Source organism: Rhinopithecus roxellana, chromosome 2 (genome assembly GCF_007565055.1).
Source record: "Rhinopithecus roxellana isolate Shanxi Qingling chromosome 2, ASM756505v1, whole genome shotgun sequence".
Taxonomy (NCBI): Eukaryota; Metazoa; Chordata; class Mammalia; order Primates; family Cercopithecidae; genus Rhinopithecus; species Rhinopithecus roxellana.
The window spans coordinates 49,192,817-49,209,091 of record NC_044550.1 but is presented as its reverse complement, the minus strand read 5'-3'; the positions used below and the strand labels follow the sequence as shown (position 1 = coordinate 49,209,091).

The 16,275-nt window shown below is 36.8% G+C and overlaps 1 protein-coding gene across 4 annotated transcripts in view; it reads left to right on the top strand.

The window, feature by feature from the left end:
• ARHGAP24 (Rho GTPase activating protein 24) overlaps nucleotides 1–16,275 on the top strand; it is a 526,450-nt gene that overhangs the window by 497,350 nt on the left and 12,825 nt on the right. For all 4 annotated transcript variants that reach the window (XM_030915931.1, XM_030915930.1, XM_030915932.1 and 1 more), the window contains 2 exons: nucleotides 1,769–1,842; nucleotides 4,430–4,551. In XM_030915931.1, coding sequence (XP_030771791.1) covers nucleotides 1,769–1,842; nucleotides 4,430–4,551 — 196 coding nt within the window. The remainder of the gene's footprint in view (nucleotides 1–1,768; nucleotides 1,843–4,429; nucleotides 4,552–16,275) is intronic.

The following is a 16,275-nucleotide window of genomic DNA, read 5'->3' as shown; positions in this document are numbered from 1 at the left end:
GTAAAGTCGTCTCATTGAAGGTTGAATGACATTTGCCTGATGGCTAATGATGCTGAACATCTTTTCATATACTTATTGGATATTAGTATATTTTCTTTGGAGAAATATCTATTCCGATTATTTCCCCATTTTCAAGTTGGGTTATTTGCCTTATTATTAATAGTATTGAGTTGTAAGCGTTTATATAGTTTAGATATATGTCCCTTATAAATATGATTTTTAAGTATTTTCTCACATTCTGTGCATTGTCTCTTCATTTTATTGACGGTGTCCTTTGAAACACAAAAGTTGTACATTTTGATGAAATCAAATTTATCTGTTTTTAATCATTTGTGGTTTTGTGTCATATCTAAGAAGACTTTGCTTAATACAAGGTCACAAAGAGTTACTCCTATATTTTCTTCTAAGACTTCTATAGCTTCAGCTTTTACATTTAGAACTATGATTCACTTTGAGTTCATTTTTGTTTTTGGTGTGAAGAAAAGAACAAACTTAATTCTTCTTCGTGTGGATATACAAGTTGTCCCAGCACCATTTGTTAAAAGACTATTCTTTCCCTCATTAGATTTTCTTGGCACTCATGTCAAAAACTGCTGCCTATATATATATATTTTTTTAATTATATACAAATATATATATTTTAATTATATATAAATATATATTTATATATATTTTAATTATATATAATATAAATTATATAAAATTATATAAAAATATACATTTTTTAATATATATATTTTTGAGATGGATTCTCACTCTGTCACCCAGGCTCCAGTGCAGTGGTGCGATCTCAGCTCACTGCAAGCTCCGCCTCCTGGGTTCGCCATTCTCCTGCCTCGGCCTCCCAAGTAGCTGGGACTACAGGTGCCTGCCACCACTCCCAGCTAAAATTTTTATATATATATATATATTTTTTTAGTAGAGATGGGATTTCACCCTGTTAGCCAGCATGGTCTTGATCTCCTGACCTCATGATCGGCCCACCTCAGCCTCCCAAAGTGCTGGGATTACAGGCATGAGCCACTGCACCCGGCCTAACTGCTGCCTGTTTTTATAAATGCAGTTTTATTCCATTTGTTAAATGATATTGTCTGTGGCTGCTTTTGCACTACAACAGAAGAGTTGAGTGGTTGCAAACAGAGACCATTTGTCCCATAAAGCCTCAAATATTTACTATCTGGATCTTTATGGGCAGAAGAAGAAAGCAAATTACATTATCTATTGGCTTTTCTGGTATCATTTACATTTTAGGGGAAGTCATACAATGAAAAGAACCAAATAAATTAGTCCCTTGTGAAATTTCCAGAAAGATCACGTTTTTCAATTATCCTCCCTCCCCAAATGATGTATCCTAAACATGACCAGCTCTGAGAGACTTTCGTCAGTAGATGTGTTTATCTATGATCTACACATGCTAAAACTGGGAAGGATGCTCACTACATAGTTTACTTTTCTTCAAATAATATTACTAATAAATGAGCTTATCTTCTCTTTTCAGTCAATTGCGAACAAATGTTAAAAATGATAAACAGCTTCATTTGAATCTGTTTCTTCACAAACAGTACTTATGGAGATATTTTAAATGCTTGTACATATTTGAAAACATTTCTAAAATATTCACTGTGATAGTGGTAAGTGCTCAGGACAAGATCTTTCACTGATAACATGTGAAACTAATTTTTAAAAAAATTGTATGGCCATTTCCACTTGCTTTAGTTCTAAGGTGAACATGTAGAAAGATAATATTTATTTTCTTCTTTGTACTCAGGGTGTTAAGGAATTAGCAAAGCAGGTGAAGAGTTTGCCAGTGGTAAATTACAACCTCCTCAAGTATATTTGCAGGTAAGAACTGTCCTAACGACGAATGTAAACAAGACAAGACATATTTAGCCTGATCCTAATTTGTGTTTGACAATGAACAAAATCACTCAACTACTTTGAGCCCTAGTGTTGGCCTCTATAAAATTAAAAGGTTGGACAAGGTGATCTCAAAGGCTTCTTTGAGCATTAAATTGCTTGATTTTGAAATTTAATGTTTCTGAAGTTTCTCTTATCTCTACATACTAAAGATATGTTGTTCTGAACATCAATCAAGTTGTTTGTACTGTTTCAGGAGTGGTGTTGTTTAGGAAAAGAAGCATGCCACCTTGGCATGAGAAAGATCTGCATGGAAGCCAAGATTGTGCCATTGACTAATTGCCTGTCTTTATGCAATTCTCTTATTCTTTCTGAGTCTCAGGGTCCTAATAGGTAAAATGGTAATTAAAACACGTATTTCACATAGTTGTTTTAAAAATTGAATTATATTTTAAATGATTAATATATAGTAAGCATTCAATAAATGTTATTTTCTTTCCATTTCTCTCCCATCTCAGGTTTCATCAAAAAGACATTTGTAACTGAATTCTGTTAGAAAAGTAATTGTGCCTGAAAAATGTACCTCTCAATGTATAACTCAAGGCCTCAAATGGGATATGCCATGTATGTGCCCCTGTTTAAGGAACCAAATATGCAAAATTGAAATAGTATAAATTTAAATAGAGAGTGATGATTGGCACTACAAGTCACTGCAGGGTGTCTTACATGATAGCTTCCCAGTCCATTTTAAAATAAAATTCAAAGTTTTAATTGAGTGCAGTGCAGCATTTATGTATGTGTTTGGTGTTATGATTAGATAAGTGTTCAACAGACTGGGAACTATGAAGTCTAAGACTAATATCAGACATTTTGCTGTTAATTGTCAATGTAACTGAGTAGAAATTCCAAATCCTCCCACAATAAGTTCCTCTAGTGATAGTTATACTTAGAAGCAAACAGGACCTTGGGTTCCAGAATTTGAAAAAGCAGGAAATTATGCCACTGATAGCTTAGATTTATTAATATGGAAGCTTATAATCCAAAGATTTTGAACTAATTCAAGTTATTCTAGTGGGTGAGACAGAGATTACATTCTCCTTAAGTAAAAGGGATGAAAACGTTTATTTGGAACCGTATTGTAAGTCTTTATCTCCACAATAGAAATGCCTAACCTCGCTTGAAAGATTTAAGCAGATTTTTAATTTCAAGTATTTTAAATAAGAAATGCTAGTTTGACTTTTTGCCTTCAATATTACTGTAGTTTAGGCTGTTTCACAGTAGTGAATGTGTGGAAATAGGCACCTTTTTAAAAAGTCATGATATAGTAGTGAAGGGTACGGCCTCTAGGTGTCACATCCTCTGGTGGGCTCAAATCTTCGCTTTGCCCCTTACTAACTCTGTCTTTGGAGAAGATCCCCCTTCTGGTACCACATGACTCTCATCTGTAAAACAGAGACAGTAATGGTACCTACTTCAGAGAGATGCTTTGAGAATTTAATAAATTAACACCATGACTGACACATACTAGTACTATATAAATATGTTATTTTAATTTTTCATTACTTCCTCTTTATCTCATCAGTACAATTAGCAAGCCATGAAATTATAACTCTTGTATAAATGAAGAGGAGGTGGGGAATGAAGAAATGCTGAAAGATTATGAAAACAATCTCTCCTACTATTTCATGCCTCTTACTTTTTAGTACCTAATATATAGAAACAGTTTGCATTTGCAATGTTTTATATCATTAGAACTGTGTTTTAATTTCTACTGTATTTTATCTTTCTCTCTCTCTCTCTCTCTCTCTTTTTTTCCCGAGACAGTTTCACTCTTGTCCCCCAGGCTGGAGTGCAATGGTGCAATCTTGGCTCACTGCAACCTGCACCTCCCGAGTTCAAGTGATTCTCCTGCTTCAGCCTCCCAAGTAGCTGGGATTACAGGCACCCGCCACTGGTGCCCAGCTAGATTTTTTATTTTTTTTATTAGAGATGGGGTTTCACCACGTGTTGGCCAGGCTGGTATCGAACTCCTGACCTCAAGTGATCCACCTGCCTTGGCCTCCCAAAGTGCTGGGATTATAGGTGTGAGCCACCATGCCCGGCCTGTATTTTATCCCATTTCTTAATATACTATAATTTTGAAGCTCACAAATTACTCTACAAAGAGTTTTAATTCCTCTTCTCTAAAATAAGGCATCCTACTAGCTGATCTTATCTACAGTCCTCTAATTGAATATAGATTACAAATTATTACTTTATTAAGGGATTAGAAGGGAATCAACATTGTTGACTCTCAAGTCCCTGTTAGTATTGTTCAAACACACCTGTTCCTTTGATTGACAGAGGAATCAAAGCAGGCCAGGCCAAGACAGATAGTTGATATGATACATAAAGTTTGATCCCTCCTAATTTGCAATATGTTTGAAGTGAGAGATGTGTGAACATCCAAATAATTCTGTCTCCATAGTCATCTTTGAACATACTTTAGTTTGTAAATTTTCTAATGATTGATTTTTCTTCCACTGGCAAATTTGATCCCATTGTATTTCGATCATATGCTTATACTCCATAGGTTCTTGGATGAAGTACAGTCCTACTCGGGAGTTAACAAAATGAGTGTGCAGAACTTGGCAACTGTCTTCGGTCCTAACATCCTGCGCCCCAAAGTGGAAGATCCTTTGACTATCATGGAGGGTAAGTAAATGATTGTCTTATACCCTCATCAAAAGAAGAAGCAATTATCTCTTCATTGGCCAGAATCTACTCACCTCTGAGCAAACCAAGGTAATAAATGAATACATGGCAACTCCATTTATTAACTGAAGTTCTTTAAATGTAAAACCTTTCTTTGAAGAGTCAGGTATTTTTTGTTTGTGTTTACTAAACATAATATGTATTAAATGCCTCTTCAATAGCCTTACAAGAATAAATGAAACCTTCATAAATCATATGTAAAGTATTCAAGAACTGAAAAAAACTACCTCACTTTGTGAGTTCAATACAATTTTCAGAAAATTCAAAAAGTTATTATTTCAATTAATATACATTTTTATTAATTTTGATTTTATTTGACTGACATAAAGAGGGAAAAATGTTTTTTTATAAGACAATGCTGCTTGTCTATTTGTAGGTTAAAACATGAAGGAATTTTTGTTATTCAAATTACAAAGTGTCTCAATTATTTTCAACAATGAACTGTAGTTTGTTTTTTTCTAGCAGGCCTAGGTGCTCTGTGTCATTAATAGCACCATTGTTTGCTGCAAACTGGACTAATTTATGATTTCAGAACTTAATAGGAAAAAGGGAAAGGGAACAATAATTATTTTTAGATTCACTCTGGGTTTATTTAGTCTAGAATAAAATGTCCCCCTCAGTCGCCTGGATTTTGCTACCTGATACTGTTCCTTCCTTAAAATTCCAATCTTTTCATTTCTTTGGATCTTGTGTATGAGAAAAAAAGCTTTTGCATGGCTGCCTACATCACTTCAGTTTAATTTCCTTTGTTAAACACCAAGGGCAATATAAGGTGAACATCAGATTTTTGGCAATGAGATAGTTCAGAAAACTTAATTTCTACCTGAAGAGTCTAGCAGACATTAGAAAACATGAAATCTGAAGCTGCAAGAAGCTTGGAGATACATTGGTCCATTGTTTTTTGAAATCTTTATTATAAATTAAAATACATGCAATACATAAAACTACCACACACACACACACACGCACACACACACACACACACATACTCACATCTTAATGAATTATATAAAACAAGTACTCTAGAAATAGCTATCTAGTTAAAAAAAATAGAACTTTTCCAGGCATCCCCAAAACTCTTCCTGTGTCCTGACCCAATCCCAGCGTCTGTCATCCTAATATCCAGACTTTTATAGCAATTTCTGTGTGTTTCTTTGTAGTTTTATCACCCAAATGGACTTCCCAGATATTACATTTAAGTTTTCTATTCCTTTACTTGATAGCTTTTAATAATTTTTTAATATACAGCATCCCCTATAACTTGCCATTTGAAAAATCATGTTATTTCACTTGCAGAGTTTCCCATAGTCTGGATTTGTTGATTCATAGTGCAATGTAATATATTAATAGTTCTCTGCTCTCTGCATTTTCTACAAGTTAGGGCCTGGATAAAATCCATGTTTTATCTTCTTGGCATGACCTTTGATTGTGTTGTGCCCTTTAATCAGGAGACACATAATGTCACTTTATCTCTCTTTTTGTGAACTTAACAAAATTCCTAAAACTATTAATTCGCTGGAAGCTGAAATGCTGATATTGTAATTATGTGTTTTTTTCAACTCATTATTGTGGTAAAACACACGTAGCATAAAATGTATCATCTTAACCATTTCAAGTTCACAGTTCAGTAGCATTCAGTACCTTTACATTGTCTTGCAACCATCACCACGATCCGTCTCCAGAGCTGTTTTTACGTTACAAAACTGAAATTCCCTACCCATTAAACACGAACTCCCCTTTCTCTCTCCCCCAGGCCCTGGCAACTACCCTTCTGCTTTCAGTTTCTATGAATTTGTCTACTCTAGGTACCTCATATACCCGTTATCATAGTGTATTTGTCTTGTTGTGACTGGTTTATTTCACTTAGCATAATGTCCTCAAGGTTCACCCATATGGCAATATTTTAATTTTAATTTTTATTTTATTTATTTATTTTTGAGACGGAGTCTCGCTCTGTCACCCGGGCTGGAGTGCAGTGGCCGGATCTCAGCTCACTGCAAGCTCCGCCTCCCAGGTTTATGCCATTCTCTTGCCTCAGCCTCCCGAGTAGCTGGGACTACAGGCGCCCACCACCTCGCCCGGCTAGTTTTTTTTTGTATTTTTTTTTTTTTTTTTTTTTTTAGTAGAGACGGGGTTTCACCATGTTAGCCAGGATGGTCTCGATCTCCTGACCTCGTGATCCGCCCGTCTCGGCCTCCCAAAGTGCTGGGATTACAGGCTTGAGCCACCGCGCCCAGTCCTATTTTAATTTTTAAGTTAGTAATTAGAACGCTTTTAAAAATTTCTCTTCATCTACTACTTAGGAACCCAATGGTAACTTTAAAAGGCAAGATAAATGCTACTTGAGTCTTTCCCTTTACTTACCAGTTTTTAAAGCACATAAACAGATTTTTTAACTCCTTTAAAAGTGAGTGCTATTTTCTTTGTCTTCCCAGTATACATATTATTGTGAATATTTTAAAAATACCATTATAAAGTCATGTATTAAAATCAATTTGCTTGGTCAATACATTGTAATTACTGTCCTTCATTGAATCTCAAATTTTCCCATCTTTGGCCAGTGGAAGCATCTTCAAGTTGTCTCCTTAGTTCTTTTGAGATGGCCTTCCTAGTTTGGGGTAGCTATTTTTCTTTTTAGTATGACAGGATTTCTTAGGCTCATATATTTTATACCCCAAACCTGGAATCAGTCAATTTCCAAAAAACTCCTGACTTCTTTTAGTGGGGAAATGATATTTCAAGGCGAACTAGATGCTTAGTGCCAGTAGTACTCGTTGCTACTGGCTTGGTCATTATTTCTAGACATTTTAGTTGGCAGAGCTAGTAGATAGCACACTACACATGTACATATAACATGCATAATAAACATATATACATATTTACCTATTAAAGAAATAGTGCCTCACAAGTTCACATTAGTTACAATTCAAAATTGTAACTACAGGGTTTTTATTTATTCCTTTCTCTTTACAGTTTTATTCTCTTTCTTCCAAAGAATCCTGGTTTGCAAAGACACCGAGGATAACAGAATTAGAAATCTCATAATTAATCATTTGCTCTATAACTCATCACACACAGTAGTCTCAGAATAACGATACCAACACCAGTAAGGTTACTGCAAAATTCTTTACATGTGCTCTTTTAATCCTCCTTTTATTATTTTAATATTTATACTATATGCTGTCAGACTATATACCCATTATACACTATACCCTCTCCATTTTAGTCCTCATTTAATCTTTGCTGATATGTATATAAATCTATCCACTTAATGTTCACTACTGGTCCTTGCATTGATGTCTTTCCAGCCTAGAGATTCTCAAAATGTAGTACTCAGATAACTGGGGGCCCCAGAGATGCATTCAGGAGGTCCATGAGCTCAAATATATTTTCATAGTAATATGAAGATGCTGTTGCCCTTTCACTGTGTTGACATTTGCACAAGTGGTGCTAAAGCTACAGCAGCTGGCACCTTAGTATGAATCAAGGCAGTGCCACCAAACCCCACTAGCACCATATTCTTCATCACCACGCATTTACAATAGGGAAGAAAATGCCAATTTTACTTAAGAATGTTCTTGCTGAACAGTAAAAACTATTAATTGCATTAAATAATCAATCTTGAGAACACATTTCTTTAATATTAGGGTGGAGAGACGGCTGTCTGTACAAAGCACTTCTACATACTGCTTCTAAAAGTAACACAATCATGGGCTCAAGGGGAAGCATTTGTGTGATATTTGAGCAGCACTAACTGCTTTTTCTTGGAACTCCATTTTTATTTGAAAGAACAACTGACAAACTACAATTATTCAGACTAGAGCATTTAGCAGACACATTCTCAAAAATGAACTAAACATTTCACTTCAACAAATGCAGCTATCAGAGTGTGTTGCCATTGACAAAATTTAAACTTGCATGTGAAAAATTTGTATTTAAAACCTTGAGCTTGACAGCTTCCTAAATTCCTAAGCACTTTTCTGATGAGATTAGTGTTGATATTAACAAATACATCTTGGATACTATAGAAATATGTGTGTAAGAATTTGGAGGATTAGCGTAACTCATTGAATTTTCCAGATGGCATGTTGTCACAACGCCGTGTGTGAAGGATCCATTCAGGTTAGCTTTTCTGACTTCACAGAGCTCAATCTGTTTTTTCACATCTCATAAAAAAATACGGCATCTTGCTTCCTGAGATATCCTGGCTTTATTGCCTTCTTGATTTTCATTGGTCTTTCTTCCCGTTCTTTCATTTCTGTTGTCCTAGTCCTTCTCAATTTTCACCTCTCTCCTAGCAGTATCCCCTCCATGCAAAACCCTGTCTGCAAGGAAGTCCTGGCTGGTCAGTGTGGAGAGATCTTAGGGGCTGGATGTCCGACTCCTTCAGACCTTGCCACTGACCACCTCTATTGGACTAGGTGCAATTCCTCCCAATTTTAGCCGTTCTTCTTAAATTAACTCTTTGCATTTTCCAGTGAATATCTATGCAGCGCTTTAGGGATATTGTATTTCCAGGCCCATCAGAGCCCCCATTGCTCCTCTCTCCTTCCCTCTACAGAGACACTGACATCATGCAGGCCTTGTGGAAATGAGGATTTGTCTCCACCAACATATATTTGGGGATTTGGGGAGATACCCTGTCAGCTAGTGTTTTGGAAATGTTGCCCATGAGTTTTGGCTTTGCTATCTAGTTGCCCTGTTTTTATGTGAGGATTTCAGGAGCTCCAATACTGTGCTACCATCATCTTCCTAGAAGTCAGTGTTTTTGTTGTTGTTATTCTTTAAACTCTTGTTGTATGTCTTGTTATTTGAGGAGAAATCTTTTAAAAATTGCCTAGTGTCCCTCTGCCTCCTTTGTGGGTAAGAAACCTGATACCCAATGAGAAAAGTAAATTCTCTAAATATACCAATAATTGTGTAAGGGATAGGTGCAAAAGTAGACAAATAAGTTTGTTTGTTTGTTTGTTTTTAAGTACATGAAAAATGGAGAAACAAAACAATCCCATCTGTTATCATAATTTGTTGGGGGTCACAGGGAGGTCTCCATTCCCTGGGAGTGTAGTTGTTTCATTTTACCCAGGATCAGTCAGGCCCCAGAGGAAACCAGCTCACAGCAACCAAACTTTCAGGAGACCTCACTGAGCACATAAACTACCTAGCCACATCCTGGCCCAGTCTTCAGCATGAGTCAGTATTTAAAGAAAAAGTGTTCTTGCATCCAAAAATAATTAAAAACAAGTTAGATGTTTATTGTGTCTCTAGAGAAAATACTAAATCTGACTGCATTCTTAATTCATAGAAAGTTGTTTTTTGTGTGTTTTTTTTAACTTGTTTTATTTTATTCTATTTTAAGTTCTGGGGTACATGAGCAGGATGTGCAGGTTTGTTACATAGGTATGTGTGCCATGGTGATTTGTGCGCCTGTCAACCCATCACCTAGGTATTAAGCCCAGCATCCATTAACTATATTTCTTGATGCTTTCCCTCCCCACCTTCCCCCAACAAACACCAGTGTGTGTTGTTCCCCTTCCTATGTCCATATGTTCACATTATTCAGCTCCCACTTGTGAGTGAGAACATGTGGTGGTTGGTTTTCTGTTCCTGCATTAGTTTGCTGAGTATAATGGCTTCCAGCTCCATCCATCTCCCTGCAAAGGACATGATCTTGTTCCTTCTTATGGCATGGCTGCAAAATATTCTGTGTTGTATATGTACCACATTTTCTTTATCCAGTCTGTCATTGATGGACATTTGGGTTGATTCCATGTCTTTGCTTTTGTGAATAGTGCTGCAATGAACATATGTGTGCATGTATCTTTATAACAGAATTATTTATATTCCTTTGGGTATATACCCAGTAAGGGGATTGCTGGATCAAATGGTATTTCTGGTTCTAGATCTCTGAGGAATCACCACACTGTATTCCACAATGGTTGAACTAATTTACATTCCCACCAACAGCATAAAAGTGTTCCTATTTCTCTGCATCCTTGCCAGCATCTATTGTTTCTTGACTTGGAACTTTAAACAAATTTACAAGAAAAAAAAAAAAACATTAAAAGTGGGCAAGAAGATATGAACAGACACTTTTCAAAAGAAGACATTTATGCAGCCAACAAACTTACTTTAAAAAACTCATCATCGCTGATCATTAGAGAAATGCAAATCAAAACTACAATAAGAAAGTTGTTTTAAAGTACTCTGTTATGGTCTCCCCTGCTCTCAAAACTTTCCCAAATCTATTCCATGCAGTGTCTCTCAAAACTCTCCTAAATCCACCCATGCAAGGTCTCTTGTCTTCCTCTGCCCTTCCTCATTCTCTGAATCTACTCATTTCCTTACTTCCTCAGATAAGTTTCTCCTCTTTTCTTTTTCATTCTCCTGATTTATATAAAATTAGACTTGGATGCCATATCTGAGGGTAGAATTAACATTTCACAATAATAATCTTTTAAAATATATTTTAATTAATTTATCATTCAATAAATATTCATTAAGGAACTACTTTATGGAATACTCACCAGTAAGCCTGGGAATGCAAAGATGAATAAGTAAAAGTTTTGCCCTACAGGAACTTATAGCCTTGCCTAGTTGCAGATTTGAACCACTAAACATTCAAGTATAGTATGAAAAATGTTATATACAGGATATGTCAAAGGGCTATGAGATCAAAAAGTAGGGAATTATGGTATTTTTCTTTTTTTTTTTTTTTTTTTTTTTTTGAGACGGAGTCTCGCTCTGTCGCCCGGGCTGGAGTGCAGTGGCCGGATCTCAGCTCACTGCAAGCTCCGCCTCCCGGGTTTACGCCATTCTCCTGCCTCAGCCTCCCGAGTAGCTGGGACTACAGGCGCCCGCCACCTCACCCGGCTAGTTTTTTGTATTTTTTAGTAGAGACGGGGTTTCACCATGTTAGCCAGGATGGTCTCGATCTTCTGACCTCGTGATCCGCCCGTCTCGGCCTCCCAAAGCGCTGGGATTACAGGCTTGAGCCACCGCGCCCGGCCTATGGTATTTTTCTTAGAGGTCAGGGGAACCACCACAGATGGGACATTTTTTTTTTTTAAACATTTATTTTTTAAAACAGTTATTCCACCAGAAAAAGATGTAAAGATTGGAAAGAGAGTGAGTATCTTAGTCCACTGGGGTCACTGTAACAAAACACCATAGACTGGGTAGTTTGTAAATAACAGAAATGTATTACTCACAGTTCTGAAGTCTGGGAAGTCCAAGATCAAGGTGCCAGCCGATAGGTATCTGGTGAGGACCCATTTCCTGGTTCACATACAGCTGTTTACTTGCTGTGTCCTCACATAGCTGAAGGGGTGAAGGAACGCTCTGAGATCTCTTTTACGCAGGTACTGATCTTATTTATGAGGGCTCCACCCCCGTGACCTAGTTATCTCCCAAAGGCCTTACCTCCTAATATCATTACACTGGGGGTTAGGATTTCAAAATATGAATTTTGTTGGGGACACAAATATTCAGTGTTCAGCAGTAAGAAAGATCACAGTGCATCCAAGTGAAAAATTTGGTAAGGTCAATGATATCAGGGCATATAGGGAAGACTGGTGAAAGAATGGCTGGAAAGACTTTTCACAATATTTTCAAGGCCTTATAGACCATTCTGCATTCAGGAATCTTTGATAACTATTGAGCAAGAGCATGTTGAGATTGGATTTTTTGTTTTAGAAAAGCAATTCCTTTTTTTTCAAGATGTAGTCTAGCTCTGTCACCCAGGCTGGAGTGCAGTGGTACAATCTCAGACACTGTAACCTCCACCTCCCAGGTTCAAGCGATTCTCCTGCCTTAGCCTCCTGAGTAGCCAGGTTTACAGGCACCCACCAACAGACCTGTTTAATTTTTGTATTTTTAGTAAAGATGAGGTTTCACCATGTTGGCCAGGCTGGTCTCAAACTCCTGACCTCAGGTGATCCACCCACCTTGGCCTCCCAAAGTGCTGGAATTAGAGGCGTGACCCACCATGCCCAATCAGAATAGTAACTCTTACACCCAAAGGAATATAAACATCCTATTATAAAGACACATGTATGTGTATGTTCATTGCAGCACTATTCACAATAGCAAGGATGTGGAATCAACCTAAATGCCCATCAATGATAGACTGGGTAAAGAAAATGTGGGACATGTACACCATGGAATGCTGTGTAGCCATACAAATGAACAAGAGCATGTCCTTTGCAACGACATGGATGGAGCTGGAGGCCATTATCCTCAGCAAATTAACATAGGAACAGAAAACCAAATACCTCATGTTCTCACTTATAGGTGGGTGCTAAAGGATGAGAACACATGGACAGAGGAAGGGGAAGAACACACACTGGGGCCTATTGGAGGGTGGATGATGGGAGGAGGGAGAGGATCTGGAAAAATAACTGACGGGTACTAGGCTTAATACCTGGGCAATGAAATAATCTGTGCAACAAACCCTCATGACACAAGTTTACCTGTGCAACAAGCCTGCACTTATACCCCTGAATTAAAATAAAAGTTTTAAAAAGGAAAAGTAACTCTGGTAGCTCTGGGGATTGGCTGAAGAAGAGAGGTAGTGATCAGACTGCAGGTAGGCCTTATCCCCCACAGGCTCTGACTTCTGAGATCAAATTTGTATTTGTGTTCATGCCTCCTAGTCATTTGCTGTGCATTTTATACATGCACAATTATAATTCAATCAAATATACTCTAAAGCTGAAGTAACCCCTGAGATACAATAGGTGTTTGCAGCATTAGCCTGATCTGAGTGAGTGTGATCCAAGTGAGATGGTTTTATCTCCCAGCAGTGCTTTCATTCTTCTTTCAACAGTAGGCCAGAGTAAAAACTGCACAGGTTGGAAAACGAACCTTACATGTTTACTAACCCATAATAGTTATTTCTATTTTCTTTTCTTATTTTGGTAGATGTTTAAGTGAATGAAGCTCATTATTCTTGGCTATTAACATACTATTTGCAGTCAACTCACATGAATTCTATTGAAAAACATGGAGACTGCTTTATTTTTAAAAATACTCTCTTTTAAAATTCTCTTTTACTTGAAAAATTCTCTATACATTCCTTGCCATTACTCTCCTTCTTGCTACCATTCAAATATTGATGTAGCCGTTAATGACATCCTTGCTATATAAGCATATCCATATCTATATAACAGATACGTGCTTTCAAGGAAACCTTTAGAATGTTTTTTCAGCAGTATTTAAAACTACTGACAGATAATATTGCATTCTGCTTCTTGTCTTGATGAAGGAATAGAGACTGTTCAAATTAAACAACTAGAAAACCAGAAAACTGTATGAAGCAGCAGTTTTTAGACACTGAACAATGGGCAATACATGCCTATGATTCATAAGAGAAGGAAAACCAATGAGCGGAACCCAGTTATTGCCTCAGATTACTACTGGGAGGCAGTTTTCACATTGTATCACAGGAAAGAAAAATGCACACAAAGTCCAGGTATTGCTGAGCTGAAGAGAGTAAGATCAGACTATGAGAGGCGCAAGGGAGCTAGAATTTGGGGGAGTAGAAAACAGAGAAGAGAGAACTAGACATAGAGCATCCAGAAATCTACGGAGGGTAGATGAGAACTGATTTATGTTTGCATGAGAGGACACTACAGAAGACTTGAGGGAATTTGCCAGAGCTTCATAGTCTGAACAATTTCTGGGCTTCAAACTAGGCTTGAAATAATTTGTCTTTCCCACAGAAAGAGGGCAAAGTCCTGATAATGAGGCATCGTGTAGAGTTCTCACAAAGGTATTACCTTAGTGGTAAGACTTAAATTATGGATTAGACCTCACAAATTTTAAAGCAACTTTTAAATGATCCAATGGGAGCACAGGGAAGAAGGGAAGGATGAATACCAGGAGCATAAGGAATTTTTAGGGTAGTGAAACTATTCGGTGCTGGAATGATGGGTACATGGCGTTCTGTATTTGTCAAAACCCATAGAATATACAACACAAAAAGTGATCCCTAATGTAAACTATGAATTTTAGTTAATGATAATGTATCAATATGGGCTCATCAAGTATATCAAATATACCACATTAATGCTAGATGTTAATAAAAGGGGAAACTGTGTTTAAAAAGGCGGTGGAGAGGAGGTATATAGGGACCCTCTGTACTTTCTGCTCAATTTTTCTGTGCACCTAAAACTGCTCTAAAAATTAAAGCCCATTAACATATAATAAATACGATTCAGCTGATCACCAGATGCTTCACTCTGTGCCAAAACGAAGTCCAACATATCTAGAATATATATTTTTTTTCAAAATTCAGTCACCAACCGTATAAAGCCCACAGTGTTTTCCATACAATTAAAAGCTACAAGGCATGCAAAGAATCATAAAAATATGAACTGTAACCAGGACATAAAATAGCTAATAGAAGAAGACCCAAATGTGATTGAGTCATTTCTGATAGCAGACAAGGATATTATTATTATATTCTGTAAATATGTTCAAGAAGGTAAAGCAAAATGTAACATGGTGAAGAGATAAATCAAATATATTTTTAAAGTTCAAGTAGAATTTCTTAGGATGAAAATTATCACTTAAGTGAATATTACACTAGATGAGATTAATAGCAGGTTAGGAGAAAATTTACAAAGAATAAATTCATACTTATAAAAACTTTGTAAGAGAAACTGTTACGAAGCACAGAGAAAAAATACTCATTTTTTTTCACAGAATTGATGAAAATTACAAACACAAAGATCAAAGAAGCTCAGAATTAACGTAAAAGGAGCCACACAAAAGCACATCATAAACTGCTGAGAATCAATTTAAGAGAAAAGCTTAGGAGCAGACTGAGGAACTAAGGACATATTACATACAGAAGAACAAAGAGAAATGTTGCAGAAGATTTCTTGTTAGAAATTATATAACTAAAAGACATGGATCAAAACCTTTGAAGTACTGAAAATCTATTAACCTAGATTTCTGTGTCCAGTGGATATATTTAAATATTTTTCAAATATAAAAAGGAGCTAAGGGCATTTTGAGAGAAACAAAATCTGTGAGTAAATTCATCACTGAGGCCGGGCGCGGTGGCTCAAGCCTGTAATCCCAGCACTTTGGGAGGCCGAGACGGGCGGATCACGAGGTCAGGAGATCGAGACCATCCTGGCTAACACGGTGAAACCCCGTCTCTACTAAAAATACAAAAACTAGCCGGGCGAGGTGGCGGGCGCCTGTAGTCCCAGCTACTCGGGAGGCTGAGGCAGGAGAATGGCGTAAACCCGGGAGGCGGAGCTTGCAGTGAGCTGAGATCCGGCCACTGCACTCCAGCCCGGGTGACAGAGCGAGACTCCGCCTCAAAAAAAAAAAAAAAAAAAAAAAAAAAAAAAAAAAAAAAAAAAAAAAAAAAAAAATTCATCACTGACTGTCTTGCACTATAAGAAATGTTAAATGGTTGTTGTGGCAGAAGGAATATGAATCCAGATAGACACATATGCACACAGATGAATGAAGAGTACTGCACAGGAATAATATGTGGGTTAATATAAACTAATATTTTTCTTATTATTAATCTCATTAAAGGATAACCTATTGCATAAAGCAAAACTAAGATAATGTAATGTGGGACACAATACATACAGAAGTGAAATGTATGATAATGACAGAATAAAAGACAGAAAATGGAAGCAA